Source organism: Pan troglodytes, chromosome 7, assembly GCF_028858775.2.
Source record: "Pan troglodytes isolate AG18354 chromosome 7, NHGRI_mPanTro3-v2.0_pri, whole genome shotgun sequence".
NCBI lineage: Eukaryota > Metazoa > Chordata > Mammalia > Primates > Hominidae > Pan > Pan troglodytes.
The window spans coordinates 108,705,429-108,722,387 of NC_072405.2; the positions used below are offsets into that span (position 1 = coordinate 108,705,429).

At 37.4% G+C, this 16,959-nt stretch overlaps 1 protein-coding gene and 1 non-coding gene across 14 annotated transcripts in view; both read right to left on the bottom strand.

Moving 5' to 3' along the window:
- The window catches only part of STK3 (serine/threonine kinase 3), a 459,940-nt gene that overhangs the window by 92,326 nt on the left and 350,655 nt on the right, over positions 1-16,959 (bottom strand). For 2 of the 13 annotated variants that reach the window (XM_528201.9, XM_054656921.2), the window contains one exon: positions 589-1,959. The exons of the other annotated variants lie outside the window; for them this stretch is intronic. In XM_528201.9, coding sequence (XP_528201.3) covers positions 1,801-1,959 — 159 coding nt within the window. In that variant the 3' untranslated portion in view covers positions 589-1,800. Of the gene's footprint in view, positions 1-588; positions 1,960-16,959 lie in introns of those variants that run through there. 13 annotated transcript variants of the gene reach the window in all.
- On the bottom strand, positions 9,144-9,250 carry LOC112204220 (U6 spliceosomal RNA). Its single transcript, XR_002937799.1, has one exon. It is a non-coding gene; the product is annotated as a U6 spliceosomal RNA (small nuclear RNA).

The window sequence follows — 16,959 nt, forward strand, 5'->3', positions numbered from 1 at the left end:
TTTGTATCCAATTATACAATTTATTATTTGTAAGGGCTCAACAGGGTAGAGACAAATGACACTTTGAGGCATTACCTAGGGTACAAATACCATTTTTAAAAAGGAATGGAAGCTTTCCAGAGACAATATACCTTCTGTGACAGACATTAGTGAACTCATCAGCTTTTCCTGTTCTCTCCCCTCCAGCTACATGGTGATGCTACTCTTCCTGACTCCCTCGAAGTTAGGAGTGGCCATGTGACTAATTCTCAATACTGGGTTGTGGCCAACCAGACATGTATCACTGCTGGCTGGAGCTAGTATGAAACTCTCCAGCTCCCCTTCTCCTTATTGTGGTGACCACAGATATCTCAGATGGCTGAGGCCCTGTCAGCGGGTCCCTGGGTGTGGATGATAGGAGCAGGGCGCCCTGCCAGACTGGGGTGGGCCTGGAGCAAGAGTGAGGAATAACCTGTATTATGTGAAGCCGCTGAAGGGTGAGGGTTGTCAGCACTGTATAATCTAGCCTGTCCTAACTAATATACGTCCCTTGCTTGGAAAATGCAGAGTCCAGGTCATGAGTTTTAACAAAGATACAGAAACGAAATATGCTGGGTGGCACAGTGAAATTTATTTGTCTTTATGATTTACACATAATAATTAAACACACAAAAGAAAAAACACTGTCAAGATGGCCATATGTAGCTTAGGAAATGACTGGTCCCAATGCAATCATATAAATGTTCATTCAGCGTAAAAATGAGTTTCTTTTTAATGGTTTTAATCTTTTTTTTTTTCAGTCCCCAAGGCTTGTACCACTCAGTACAAATGTTTTTGCTACTGGGTTATCATCAGGCACATGATGTTTACCAATTCCCAGGAAATGAATAAAATCAACAGAAACATCCTGTGACAACAGAGCACATTTTCATAGAAATGAAATTGATGAGCTTATTACAGTTTGAATCAATTCAGCTATTAGATCTACACATAAAACATGAAACAATATTAACAAATTACATTTGTATTAAGTTTTTATTTAAAAATATTTATCACACTTTTTTGTGCAAGGGTTCCATTGATTTCTTTGGTTTTAAACACGATAGATCTATTTTACCTAAATATATATAGTTCTATTTGTACCAAACATCAAAAATAAAAAAAACAAAATTTCAAAGGGTAAAAATGGAATTATTGCTTCAATATAAAAAAGGCCTAGCCCATTTGAGAACTACTGCCATTATTGCTTTCCTATTTGAAAAACTATCCTGGAAATCAAGGAATGTACCCCATAGCTCCCTGCAGAAAGTATAAATTGGTTGCACATTATCATCATATTAATATGACCCTACCTTCACCAAAGCTATCCTGATCTTGTCCTTAAAAAATGAAACAAAGCAAAATAGCATAAATAAATAAGTTTACCTAAGGGGATACAATAAATAGCCTAGTATACGAGATAGGAATAAAGAATATTGTAACATAAAGCCCTTCAGTGCTGTACAATGAAACAATAGCTTTGGATTTTCAAGGTCTCTAAACCTTGAAAATCCATTTCATAACACAGTTTTATTGCTGGTATGCAGCTGACAGAACAAGAGAATACATTTCTTTTGTTCTCCTCATCTTAGAGTGAATGCACAGCAGATACAACTGTCAATTCTGCCTTTTGGGAATTTACCTGGGCATGTACCATTGTCACTTTTTGACCTCTGCCTAATTGTAGGGCAAAATCTTAGGATTAAAAATATCCAAATATTCCTTCAATTCCTAGTGGTTTCTTGGTCTCCAGAATAGTTAAAAACAGAGAGGAAATTAGACTCAAAAGTTTTGCTGCCTTCTTTTCTTTGCATCCATCGCATCCAGAATGGGCTGTCTTTTCGCAGTGTATCTCTGACGAAGTTCTTCTATCTCCCGTTCCATCATAGGGTCCAGTGCTTTTAACCGCATCTGTAGTTCTTCTAAACTTAGATTTTTCAACTAGATACAGAAACAAAGATATCAATACAATGAAATTATCCACATTATCCACAATCAATACAATGAAATTAGACTTTAATGTCTAATGAGTTTTAACATAAATATTTCAGCAAATTCTTTACATCATCTTTGAAGTATAGTTCAACAATTAAAACAGGAATTCTTCCTTGAAGAACTCAGAGGTCATATCTTGCAAGAACCTCAAGTAATATGCAATGAAGCAATCCGATCCTCTGCCTTTAATAAAGGGCAAATGAGAAAAATATACGCTGATGGAATTTGTAAAAAGGTACAAAGACAAATCCATTACTGCCAACAAACAGATTTTCAGAATATGTTCCAGGTATATTCACTCTAACTTTTTACATCTTTGCCAGCTACTGAGTGCTACAATAATCATGAACACTTGCAGAGATCACCCAAGAATGTGACAAGACTGAATAAAGGTTAAATTAACCATTCTATCCTCCATTTTACTAAATGCTTAATAAAGAAGATGACTGTGGGCGGGAAGTAAGGCTGAATAGGCCTGGTGGGGCCCCAAAAGCAGGAAGCCATGATCAATTCTGGAGTAGGACAGTTATGTAAGAGTAATCCAGATTTGGTTTTCTTTTCTTCGTCTTCCTCTTCTTCTTCTTCTTCTTCTTTTTTTTGACACAAGGTCTCAAACTTCTGGGCTCAAGAGATCCTCCTGCCTTGACCTCCTCAGTAGCTGGGATGTGCCACTGCACCCAGCTCAGGCTTGGTTTTAAAATGATAAAACTTGCAACTTACTTTTTGTTTTAAGAAGATAACTGCCTTTGGTTATTTTATGAGTCAAGCTAGGAAAAATACTCATTACTTATAGTCATCCAAAGTAGCATTTCTCAGCAGATCCTTTTACTCGCCATCCCTGGCCCTATTGTGACTTCTGCTTCCAAAAACCAAATTCACTCTTAGCTGAAAAAGACTCTGAGGATACTGAAAAGAATGAATCATAGACTCTCTGAAGGAAATTCAAAAAAGGAGTTCCAAAAATATTTTGAGAAATGACAGTGTTATGGAGAAGAGTATGCAGGCTTCCATGATGATGACTTTGAAGGTGAATGCTGCTCACTTCGGTGCATAAGAAGTTCTGGTATGTATATTAATAATCAGCCCTGTTATTTTGTAGTCATATGTCATGAAAGAACCTAGCTTTAAATATTATGCCATAAAAGATACATTTATATATCATATGTAGTATTATACACTTTCTTCATTGATTTTTAATCCAAGTAGTGATCTCGCATCTGTTACATGCTCAGTGCTGTTCAAATCACTGTGGGGATACAGAATAAGACAAACAGGGAAACTCCAAACTTTGAACTGTACACATCGGTAATGGCCACATTGAAAGGCCAATGTATACCACACAACCACATTTCCCAAGAAAGACATGCCCAACTATGTCTATGTAGGATCCAATTCCACTTCTGTGTTCTTCAACATCATCTCTATTTCAGCCCATGTTAATCTTTCCCATTTCTAAATTTCTATGTAACACTCATAATTTAAACAACACAATTTAGTATTTGATTCTAAATCATGTACTATTTTATAATTGATTTTTATGCATGAGTTTCATGTCCCTAGATATTCCAAAAAATACTTAGACTTTAGAGACTGTACGTACACCAAGAAACTATCCTACTATACTGCAAATATCATGACGTAAAGGTAGATAGATAAATATGAATAAGAATATATGACCCAAAGGAGTGGGTTACTCTAAGATCAGAAGAACTAACATATTATATAAAGCAAACAATTATCATTACTTTAATTCTGAATTAAGATATTCCTGTAAATATCTTGTACTACTTTTACTGGGGCAAACTGCCAATAGGTTTATAAATATTGTATTGCAGTAATAGACTGAAATCAGAAAAAGAAGCTACTTAGAAGAAAAATTTTCTTCCTTTAACAGATTTTTATATTATCAATACGTAAAATTTGTGAAAAACAGGTCTGTGATATTAGAGAAACATTATCTAACATTATTAAGGAATTAGGTGTTCATGTAAGTAAATTAATGAAGTACCTAAATCTTAGTCCTTTAAGTGATAAAACTTTGTCTCAATATCACATACACACACATATACACACATATACACACACACACATGCACACATGTGCACACACACATGTATTTACATATGCTCTTTTTTGGTTCTATGTGACTTTTAGGATTTTTTTCTAATTTTGTGAAAAATGATGTTGGTATTTTGATAGGAAATGCACTGAATCTGTAGACTGCTTTGGGCAGTAAGGTCTTTTTCATAATATTGATTCTTCCAATCCATGAGCATGGGATGTATTTCCATTTGTGTCATGCATGATTTCTTTCAACAGTGTTTTGTAGTTCTCCCTGTAGGGATCTTTTACCTTCTTGGCTAAGTATATTCCTAGGTAATTTATTGCTATTACTATTATTATTATTGATTATTTTACAGCTATTGTAAAAGGGGTTGAGTTCTTGATTTGATTCTCAGCTTGGTCACTGTTGGTATATAATAGTGCTACTGATTTGTACGCACTGATTTTGTAACCTAAGACTTTACTGATATGGTTTGGCTGTGTCTCCACCCAAATCTCATCATGAATTGTAATCTTCATAATCCCCATGTGTCTAGGGAGAGACCTGGTGGGAGGTGATTGGATCATGGGGGCAGTTTCCCTCCATGCTGTTCTAGTGATAGTGAGTGAGTTCTCACAATATCTGATGGTTTTATAAGGGGCCCTTCCTTCTTCAATCTCACTCTTCTCTCCCCTCTCACCACGTGAGAAGGTCCAGGCTTGCTTCACCTTCACCTTCCACCATGATTGTAAATTTCCTGAGGCCTCCCCGGTCACATGGAACTGTGAATCAATACACCTCTTTCCTTTGTAAATTACCCAGTCTTGGGTATTTCTTTATAGTAGTGTGAAAATGGACTAACACCGTTAACTGGCACTGAGGTAGTGGGGCGCTGCTATAAAGATACTTGGAAATGTGGAAGCGACTTTGGAACTGGGTAATGGGCAGAGGTTGGAATAGTTTGGAGGGCTCAGAAGAAGTTAAGAAGATGTGGGAAAGTTTGGAACTTCCTAGAGACTTGTTGAATGGTTTTGGCCAAAATGCTGTTAGTGATATGGACAATGAAGCCCTGGCTGAAGTGGTCTCAGACGAACATGAGAAACTCACTGGCAACTGGAGCAAAGGTCACTCTTGCTATGCTTCAGCAAAGGGACTGGTGGCATTTTGCCCCTGCCCTAGAGATCTGTGAAACTTTGAACTTGAAAGAGATGATAGGGTATCTGGGGGAATAAATTTCTAAGCAGCAAAGTGTTCAAGATGTGACATGGGTGCTCTTAAAAGCATTCAGTTTTATGGATTCACAAATAGATGGTTTGAAATTGGAACTTATGTTTAAAAGGGAAGCAGAGCATAAAAGTTTGGAAAATTTGCAGCCTGATGATGTGATAGAAAAGAAAAACCCGTTTTCTGGGGGAGAAATTCGAGCCTGCAGCAGAAATCTGCATAAGTAATGAGGAGCCGAGACAATGGGGAAAATGTCTCCAGGGCATGTCAGAGATCTTGCCAGCAGCCCCATTTCATCACAGGCATGGAGGCCTAGGAGGAAAATTAGTTTCATGGGCCAGGCCCAGGGGCCCTGCTACTCTGTGCAGCCTTGAGACATGGCACCCTGCATCCCAGCCATTTCAGTTCCAGTCATGGCTAAAAGGGGCCAAGGTACAGCTCGGGCCACGGCTTCAGCTCAAGCCTTGGTGGCTTCCACATGGTGTTGGGCCTGCGAGTGCACAGAAGTCAAGAATTGAGGTTTGGGAACCTCTACCTAGACTTCAGAGGATGCAATGGAAATGACTGGATGTCCAGTCAGAAGTTTGCTGCAGGAGCAGAGCCCTCAAAGAGAACCTCTGGTAGGGCAGTGTGAAAGGGAAATGTGGGGTTGGAGACCCCATAAAGAGTCCCCACTGGGGTGCTCCCTAGTGGAGCTGTGAGAAGACAGCCACTCTCCTCCAGAACACAGAATGGTAGATCCATTGACAGCTTGCACCATATGCCTGGAAAAGCTGCAGACACTCAACACCAGCCTGTGAAAGCAGCTGAGAGGAGGGCTGTAACCTGCAAAGCCACAGGGGTAGTGCTGCCCAAGACCACGGGAGCCCACCTCTTGCATCAGTGTGACCCGGATGTGAGACATGGAGTCAAAGGAGATCATTTTGGAACTTTAAAATTTAAAGGCTACCCTGCTGGGTTTCAGATTTGCATGGGGCCTTTAGCCCCTTTGTTTTGGCCAATTTTTCCCATTTGGAATAAGAGCATTTATCCAATGCCTGTACCCCCATTGTATCTTGGAAGTCACTAACTTGCTTTTGATTTTATAGGCTCTTAGGTGGAAGGGACTTGCCTTGTCCCAGATTAGACTTTGGACTTGGACTTTTGGGTTAATGCTGGAATGAGTTAACACGTTGGGGGACTGTTGAAAAGGCATGATTGTATTTTGAAATGTGAGGACATGAGATTTGGGAGGAGCCAGGGGCAGAATGATATGGTTTGGCTGTGTCCCTACTCAAATCTCATCTTGAAGTGTAATCTCCATAATCTTGATTTGTAATCCCCAGGTGTCTAGAGAGAGACCTGGTGGGAGGTGATTGGATCATGGGGGCAGTTTCCTCCATGCTGTTCTCATGATAATGAGTGAATTCTCACAAGATCTGATGGGTTTATGAGGGGCTCTTTCCCCTTCACTCTCTACTCTCTCCTGCCACCATGTAAGAAGGTCCAAGCTTGCTTCACCTTCACCATCTGCCATGATTATAAGTTTCCTGAGGCCTCCCCAGGCACGCAGAACTATGAATCAACTCGATTTTTTTTTTCTTTTTCTTTTTCTTTTTTTTTAGTTCTATTACTATTTTTTTTTTTTTATTCTTTAAGTTTTAGGGTACATGTGCACATTGTGCAGGTTAGTTACATATGTATACATGTGCCATGCTGGTGCGCTGCACCCACTAACTCATCATCTAGCATTAGGTATATCTCCCAATGCTATCCCTCCCCCCTCCCCACCAGGAAGGGGAATATCAACTCGATTTTTAAAAACATATTGAGACTTGTTTTAGGCCTATCATATGGTTTATCTTGGAGAATGTTTAATTTTGGATAAGAAGAATGTATATTCTGCAATTCTTGGGTAGAATGTTCTGTAAATATTTGTTATGTCCATTTGTTCTACAGTGAAGTTTAAGTCCTGTCTTCATTGACTTTCTGCCTCAATGATCTGTCTAGTGCTGCCAGTGGAGTGGTGAAGTCCCCCACTATTACTGGGTCGCACCTATCTCTTTTCTTAGATTTAAGAGTAATTGTTTTATGAATCTCAGAGCTCAAGAGTTAGGTGCATATTTATTTAGGACTATATCTTCTTGTTGGATTGATCCTTTTATCATTACATAATGTCCTTCTTTGTCTTTTTTTTTTTACTGATGTTGCTTTAAATTCTGTCTTATTTGAAATAAGAATAGCTACTTCTGCTCACTTTTACTTTCCATTTGCATAGAATATATTCTTCTACCCCTTTGAGTCTATACAAATCCTTATGTGTTGGGTAAGTCTCTTGAAGACAGCAGATATGTGGTTTGTAATTTTTTATCAATTCTGCCAACCTGTATCTTTTAAGTGGAGCATTTAGACCATTTACATTCAACATTAATGCTGAAATGTGAGGTACTGTTCCAGTCATCATGTTGGTTGTTTTCTAGATACTCTGTTTTCTTCATTGTGTTATTGTATTACAGGCCTTGTGAGTTTTATGCTTTCAAGAGGTTCTATTCTGGTGCATATCTACCTTTTGTTTCATGATTCAGAACTCCTTTTAGCATTTCTCGTAGGGATGCTCTGGTAGTGACAAATTCTCTCAGCATTTGCTTGTCTGAAAAAGAATTTATTTCTCCTTCATTTATGGAACAGTTTTGCTGGATACAAAATTCTTAGTTAACAGTTTTCTGTTTAAGGAGGTTAAAGATAGGACCCCAGTCCCTTCTGGCTTGTAAGGTTTGTGCTGAGAAATCTGCTGTTAGTCTGATAGGTTTTCCTTTACAGGTTACATAACGCTTTTGTCTCACTGCTCTTGGTGACATCCTTTTTGCAACAAATCTCCTAGAAGTTCTTCTTTAATTAAAAAACTTTTTTTTTTATGGGTGCATATCGGGTACCTGAAATGTTTTGATACTGGCATGCAATTGTGAAATAAGCACCTCATTGAGAATGGGGTATCCATCCCCTCAAGCATTTATCCTTTGAATATGATCCAATAACACTCTTCAAGTTATTTTAAAATGTACAATTAAGTTATTATTAACTATAGTAACCCTGTTGTGCTATCAAATAGTAGGTCTTATTCATTCTTTTTATATTTTTTTTGACAGAGTCTACTCTGTCATGCAAGCTGGAGTGCAGTGGTGTGGTGTGATCTCGGCTCACTGCAACCGATGAGAAAGCAAAAAGTGTCCATCAAAATATGAATGGATAAAGAAAATATGGTACATATACACAATGGAGTACATTCGTGTGCCATATCTGTTTCTACTGATGCTGTTTTCCTTCTCTATCCTATTTCCCATTTTATCATCTTACTCATCCTTCAGTGAGTTAGCTGTGCATGGGCCTATCTTGCCAGCTAGATTGCAATCTCGTTGTGGGAGATAGAGTGTTTTACTCATCTCCGAACCTACTATGCTGTATTTATTTTACAAATATCTGATTTCAGTTTTGTGGTTGTATGAGGTTGAGTTTACAGGAAATCTGACTTCTGCATAAGCTACATATATAGCTAGGTCTTCAGGTGGGCTGTCAGAGAACTTCAAAGTACTCACTGACATATTTATTGAGATTTTTCTATGGACAAAGCATAGTAGAATGAATTTTCATTTACATCTTGAATAGTTTTTCAAACTTCTTTATGTTGTTTTTCACCTTTCTCTTGTATCTCCTTTGGTAGCTTAATAATCAACCTTTTGAATTCTTTATAAAAAGATATTTCAAAGATTTCATCTTGGTTTAGATCAATTGCTGGAGAGCTAATGTGATCTTTTCAGGGGTGTTATAGAACCCTGTTATGTCATATTGCCAGAATTGTTTTTCTGGTTCCTTCTCATTTAGGTAGAAATATATGGAATGCTTCACGAATTTGCATGTGAGCCTTGCACAGGGGCCATGCTAATCTTCACTGTATCATTCCAATTTTAGTATATGTGCTGCTGAAGTGAGCACCGTCTCAATTGTTTTGAACAGAAAATCTTTATAAAGTGTTCCACAGAATATACTGCCTTCTAAGCAGAGGACATAGAACCTAAAACAGTTTCCTTGATATGAGTTATCATTATTTTTATTATGGATGGATGAATATTGTTTTTAGTTAAATTAAAAAGTCAAAACTACTTTTTAATATGAGTCAACACTTTGTTTGTAAATTGATATAGTTTGGTACATGAGTGACAGCTTAAATAAGAAATTCATTTTGTTAGTGATAGCCCTTGATAATTACATTTCATTCAGGAGATGAAAGATCAATATCCAAAACTATGACATTTCTCAGTATTTCTAAAAAAAAAACCAAGTAAAAGATATGCAAATTAATAACTCAGTTACTAGCTCTTGTATAAAACAGGAGCATAAAAAACTCAGTGATATGAGAAGTTAGGGTGGAAAATAAGATTAAATCAATTCACTGATAATTCTGACATTTCAAACCTTTAATAATTAGAATTATTTCTGAACTCTATAAGAAGTATTGAAAGTCTGCTTATTACTGATCAGAAAGAGTTGTCAGTAAAATTAGAACTTCCTTTAAGTTTACATATCTAGTCTACTATAAAAACCCAAAATATCACAGTCAAGTGATAAAACTTACTTCATAAAATAATTCATCTTAAAATCTCTGGGGAAAAACACTAAGATTTCTATATAATTTTGTTTTGTCAAAAATAGTCGTAATTACATGAGCGATTTTTAAGAAGTCAAATCTCAAATAGCAGAAACGGGAGTATGAAGGTTTTGAATACATCAATGTAATAACATTTCAAGACCTAATGATTCTATGAGTTGCTGGAACAATCAGTCTGTCAAAATAAATGAGACACTACTACAATGAAGCAAATGGTCTTACATGTTAATGTTAACACATTTAGTCAAACAGTCAATCAAGAGAATCCTAAGGTTTGCTGTGTTTACTGGGAAAACAAACTCTTCCTAGCAACTGTTTAAATAAATCTTGCAGATGCTACAGACCTTATTAGTGGCCTTTGATTAAAAAAATATGGGTTGCTAATACTGCATCCTGACTCATCTATTTTCCCATCTGCTAGCAATTCTAACAATATGAACTATCAACAGAATGGCTAACAACAAGAATTTTCTATGGCAGTTTTGATGCTGAATTGCCTATAGCATTTTTAAGATTTACCAGTGCATGTCTCAGATGTTTTGAGTTTTTTGTGGCCTGGAGCAACATACTCTTTTTTCCCTTAATATTCCATTTTAGCTGAAATTTTTACTGCGTTGAACAGAATCTTGTTTGGTTTTAGAAAACACTGTTGATGGAGGCTGCCACACATTTTACTAACAATGAGAACAGGAAACACAACAAAGCACTAGTAAAAATCCAGTCAGGTCCACTGATTGGTTTAGATATACATAAACAGGCAAGGGGCCTTTTGCCCATAAGGCTGAGCCACAGGGATAACAGGTAGTACTTAAAGCTTAAAAAAAAAAAAAAAGAAAGAAAGAAAAAAAAGAAAAGAAAACATTAATATATTAAGGCATTTTCCTGATTTAATTCCTGGCACTGAGAAGCATACAAAAAAGGAGCATTCTAGTCAATCCAAACTACTATGAAGCCTGTTTAAAGAAAACCCTACATATACATTTAAAATATGCATTTACAAAAATAAGATAGTGATAATTTCAGGCACTTGATAACACTATAGAAGAAAAGCTGAATTCCTCACTGTAAAAATGTGATCTTAAAAGCTGCATTGACATCAAATCTACTGGCAGACTCCCCTTCCCCAAACAGACATTATTTATCCTGTTCTGAGCTGAGAGGCCCAGGTCTTCAGCTGACTGAATAACTAAAAATATTCTGGGATTACAATTGGAAACTACTATGAATCATTCTGTTTTGGCTGTTTAACTTCAGAGCACCTAGAAGAAACTTAGGATTCTAGATTTTCATTCCCAAAGGAAGAATACGGTTTCTCGTGAATATCAATGAAGGAGTAGGAGAAAGTGCCAATTACTGATTATTTACAATGTGCTGAATACTATCCTAAGGTCCTGTACACTAAGTCATTGAAGCCTAGCAATCACCTTAGGGGGCAGATATTACCAACCCCGTTTGACAGGTGAGGATGCTTAGAGAGATCAAATGATCCACTGTAGGTCTCTCAGCTAGAGGTGCTTATGTAGGCCCTCAAAGGCAACATCTAACCCACATAAATTTGAACTGCAGTCTACTGATAGCTGTTTCATGGGTTTCCCAAGAACTACAAAAGCACTACAAAATCCAATGATCATGTGAAACAGTTTTTTCACAAATTGTTTATAGGTTAAAAATAGAAAAAATTACTTAAAAATCCCACCTTTCCTGTCAGATTGTACCTGGTGAAGCATTTTACTTATAAACTGTTCATGTATTTTAGCCATCACTGGCCATATGAAATAAGTGCATATGTGTTAATTAAGCATTTTTCTATTTAACCAGCTCTTTAGCCAAAGAAATACATTTCTACATAGCCCTTTGGGATAGATTTCCTAATGTTATCAATAAAAACAGAGATACCCTGACAAAACCAATAAAACATGTCTCCTTCACATTCCAGTGAGACTTTGCCTATGTCTGTTCAGACTGTTCCACAGTTGGTTTGGTGCTGTGTTTACCTTGAATCTAGTGCAGGAGTTACAAACTGATGAGCATTACTATAATTACCTTGTCTTGGAGAAATCTTGGCCACCCATTTAAAAAAGGAATGATGAAATTTTCGTTGCATTCCTCAATGGCAGCTGAGCACCCATTTCTTATGTGCATTTTCCGTTTCTGGTGAGTAGCTTTGCTTATTAAAAATATCAGGAAAAACTTAATTTGGGCACACTTCTGCTATATTGTAAGCAGCTCTAACATTCTAGGCCCAGGACAACAAAATCTAAGTAACTCAAAAGCAACCAGTAATTAAATCTTTCTGGATCTATTAAGGGCAGATGAAAAATTGTATTACCTTTGATTTCTTATCTCAGCGATTCTGATTAGCACTTTGAATAGTTTAAAACACCAATGAAGCCATAAATAAGAGGTTAACAAATTAAGTGATTAATTTTCTTTTTATACTTCAATTTAAGAAAAACATTATATGAGAAATATTTGTTATGGAAGATCACAAACATTACAAAAACAACAGTGGTTAAAGTATATCTGTAACTAGCTTACTGGGTAGTCAAACCTCTGTGGAGCAGTAATATAAACTTCAAGTAATTTAATTTTTCTCCAATTACACTCTTTCGGCTATGCAAAGCCAAATTTCCTTGACATATCCCACAGTAAATCTTGGGATGATTTCACTGATTTCTGGTCACTTTTACTTATTAAAAGTCCAGACCAAATATAAACTTCAATCTCTTATTAAGTGCAAATTTTGTCCCTTCCCTTAGCATGAGCTCGCACCAATTTACAGTGGGGAAGGATGATGTCTATATCTAGAACCTTCTCGCCGTCTCTTTCTAAGGTCTGGTTCCTCCAGTGCTGGCACAGCAGGAAGGAGACCGGATGTTATTATGTAAATGGTGACTTGTCAGTGAGGTATGTTTCCCTGGTCTTGCTCTGGTTTGTTTGATTACTAGTGGTTTGTGCACAGAAAGCGTGTGTATGTATTTCCTGATGTTGTGGTTAGTATTATCCTAGTGCCCACCCCTTTTATAGAGGGGCTGCCCAACATCTTTTCTGAGTTAGATATTGTCTCCTCTGACCTGAAAGCCACCTGGGCAGCATTATGACTTCTGTCCTCCTCTTTTGGAGTAAAGAGATCATGGAAGTTCTCTACACTCTCCAGGGACTAGTGGGACCCAAGGAAGGTAAGGGTCACTACTCCAATGGCCCTTAGTTATCCCGCAGGCCTCGGCTCTACCTACAGAAGTCTCCTACCTACAAAAATCTTTGGGAGAGAAGCAGATATCAGTGTCTATGCTAATATACCTTCCAAACTTCCAGGAACTAAAGGCTCTGCCTTTAGTGGCACACCAGTGGGTCTACAGATTCAGCTAGCTCAGTAAGCACCTTGCTGGGGTACCAGGTAACCGTATCCCTTTCCTGCAGGCACCACCATTCTCTGTGAATGGATCTCTGGAAGGCTCCTTATTTGACTTTAGGTAAGGAGAGAACTATTTTCTTCCCCTCCCACTAGGTTATAAATTCCATTTGGATAGGGCCTTTGTCTAGTAAACAGCTACATCTCTAGTGCCTAGAACACTGCTTGAAACATAGTAGGTGCTTAATCAATATTTATTGAATGAATGAAAAATGGTGGGTCTCTTAGTAATCGCTGGAGGGAGGTGGCTGGCTTCAGTTGTTGGTGGCATGCTTTAGAATATCGGGTACTTAACACCTGCTGTTTTCAGCTGTGGACTCTACTAACAATTTTGTGGTAACAGAAAGTCCCTTTTGATGTCATAGTACACATCTATTAACTCTATTTAAAAAATGTGTGTGTGTGTGTGTGGCATCAAGTTGGTAAATTTGCAGTGAAGTAAAGCAAAAAGAGTATCTGTGAAGACGAGGGTATTTTTTCAGCATGTTTAATTAATATTACTACAGGATAGTTTCATGCTCCACTACATGTTTATTCTGCATGTCTGATGATACATTTATTTCAATAATAAGGGGCTCATCCTTTTCTTAGAATAATGGCTTCTCTCAAAAAATTCTCTAAAACAATAATAAATACCATAGTTGACTCTTTGAGGAAACATGCATGGAATGAAGTGTGCTGGAAGAGCATCATTCTTACTAATGTCACAATTTTCTGCTTCACTGACATCACAATACTTAGTCTAACAATTTAAATTATACTGTCTTCATATCATAAAAATGTAAATATTTGTTTCTTGAAAATCTACAGTTTTAAAATGAAAGAGGTTAGCTAAAACCCACAAATCATGCAATTTAGATTGTAATAGATAATTTTTAATAGTGAAGCAACATCTAGAAATAAACAAGAGTCTCATATTTTAGTTTCGAAGCATCTAAATCCACAGTTCATTTAAAACAGTTCAGAATAAGAATCGTGGTCTGTTAACTATTTTTAAAACAATAAAACTCAAAATATGGCAAAATGTTTCTAAAACACTTAAAAAGAAAAAATAAATTCGATCATAGTTCTGCATTCTCACTTGCCACATGGGCCTTAGAAGATAAAATGTACCAAAAAGGAAACATTTTAGCATTCTCAATTTTAGAATGGCATGGTTTGTGGCTGAAACAATATTTAATTTTCCCAGCTACTGACAGACAAATGTACAAATTAAACTAAAACACCCATGAAGAGATTCAGATATTTGTAAGGACACAAGAAAAAAGGATAGGAGGCTCTTATGAAAATGTTTAAAAAGCAAAATTGATGTCTACCTTAACAATAAATAAGCTGTCTTGTGCAAACTTAAAAGAAAAACCGTCGCCTGAATGAAACTGAGATTCTATTGTTTTTTCATTAATATTTGTTTTAAAATATGCTCACAAATGCTATGAATTTAAGGTACAACAAGGTAGAGAATGAGAATAAATGAACATAAGTCCCGCTAATTATTAACTTAGATGTGTCTTACGGGGGAAGAATCAACTTTCAAATGTAAATGTTTCAAATCTTCAACTTTCTGAATTGGGGAAAGGACAACAGTGTTTGTGGGTTATGTCAGCATTTTAGACTGGGCAACTAATATGCAGAAATCACAGAAAATAAAGATGAGAGCCGGGCATGGTGGCTCACGACTGTAATCCCAGCACTTTGGGAGGCTGAGGAGGGCGGATCACGAGGTCAAGAGATTGAGACCATCCTGGACAACATGGTAAAACCCTGTCTCTACTAAAAATACAAAAATTAGCTGGGCGAGGTAGCGGGTGCCTGTAGTCCCAGCTACTCGGGAGGCTGAGGCAGCAGAATCGCTTGAACCTGGGAGGCGGGGGTTGCAGTGAGCTAGGATCGTGCCACTGCACTCCAGCCTGGTGACAGAGTGAGACTCCATCTTAAAAGAAAAAAAAAAGAAAGAAAAGAAAGATGAGAAAGTAATATGCCACCATTACTTCCAAAAGGCTGAGTAAACATTGATTACAAACTAAAATTTTCACACTTAGATGATTATAATACACGAATGGTCCAAAAAGGCTTTTCTTTGTGGGGGCGGGGGGCGGTCTGAGAATGGCGCCAAATTAGATTTTTAAAAACTGTTTTTCGGTATCAACTAATTTAATAGAGAACATGGCATCAAAATTTTATCTCTAATAATACCTTGCAAAATGAGTGTGTTCCCAAATGTTCCTGCAAGTCTTCAGCGCTGGGGCTGGACCAAGCTGCACCTCTTGCAAAGGCAGCAAGGCTTTGGTTTTATCCTCCCTTGAGCCAGACACCTGCCTTCTGAGTGGCCTCACGACTAATGTGGACATGGAAGCAGAGGCAGAGAACTGAGGTTGGGGGACAGCACAAAGAATGGCTGATCTTACTTTACATCTACTGGGAAGCCGGGAGACTGTGGTCATGAGTGGAAATTTGGGGATCAGAATTTCAGCTCTGGTTTGAATAATATACATTAATATGGAGTAGTTTTGCTAGTAAATCTTCACATTTTTATTTTACAAGATGAAATTTCAGTTCAGTCTTAAAAAGTCCATTTTAATAAGGATAAAAGGAAAAATGCATCTTTAATTATTGACCAAATGAAAGACATATTGTTGGTTTACCTCCTGTGGAAAAAGTAATAACATAGCTATGTGGCTGCTGAATTCAATGTGCTCTTGAGGAACTTTCCAAAAAATATTAGTAACTGACTGACATACACTGTTATTCAAGGAAGAGCTTATCCACTGGATAATTATTCTGAAACTGGTTTATATTCACATACAATATATGTAACTCTCAATCTGAAATAAATGACCCCGCAGACCTAGTGCTGAGCTGCTAGTACCTGGTATTAACAGATCCTAGAATTCTCCAAAGCATTCTTAGACAAGAACACCGTGAGTGAACTTTCCATTATTAGAGTCAGAGTAGTGGTGCAATACCAGAAATGATCAACTAATTTTGAAAAATACCACATGCAAAGAAATTACCTTCAAACTGCCAAAAACACTGCAAGCTGGTCCATACAACACTGCCCATTTCTGGATACCCATAATTTACCTAAGTTCTTCTAGCCTATTTTCAGTTAGGAATGTCCATTTGAATGAACCTCTTCCTGCTACAGTTCTCTTAACCACAGTGCATGATCTTGTGACTCTGTCAGGTCCACCCTAGCCCTGCCACCGCCAACCCACATATCTCTTCTAATTACCCCAGTTGTGAGAGACAGTCATAGTCTTAATCATTTTCTTCTCACAGGGGTGTTCAGTGCCTCATCTCACCCGTACTCAGTACAAGGCCTTTTAAATAGGCCACCCTCACTCTCACAGTTGTTTCTATAGTCAGAATAGTCAGCTGTGCTGGACCAAGCTGTCAAAAGAAGGGAGAGATGACTCTTAAATACTGAGGAAATTGCAGATTCTGCTAGCTATTTTTAAATTTTTCAATGACCAGAAACTGTCTTTCATTGGTCTTTAGTGAGTGTCATCCTTAATTATATCAACTAATTTTAAAGATGACATTTTTCCTAGACAATTTTGCTAGGGTGACAGCATAAGCTTCCCCAACCCTTGGTAAATCTCTGCTCTAAGTATAAAAAACAAG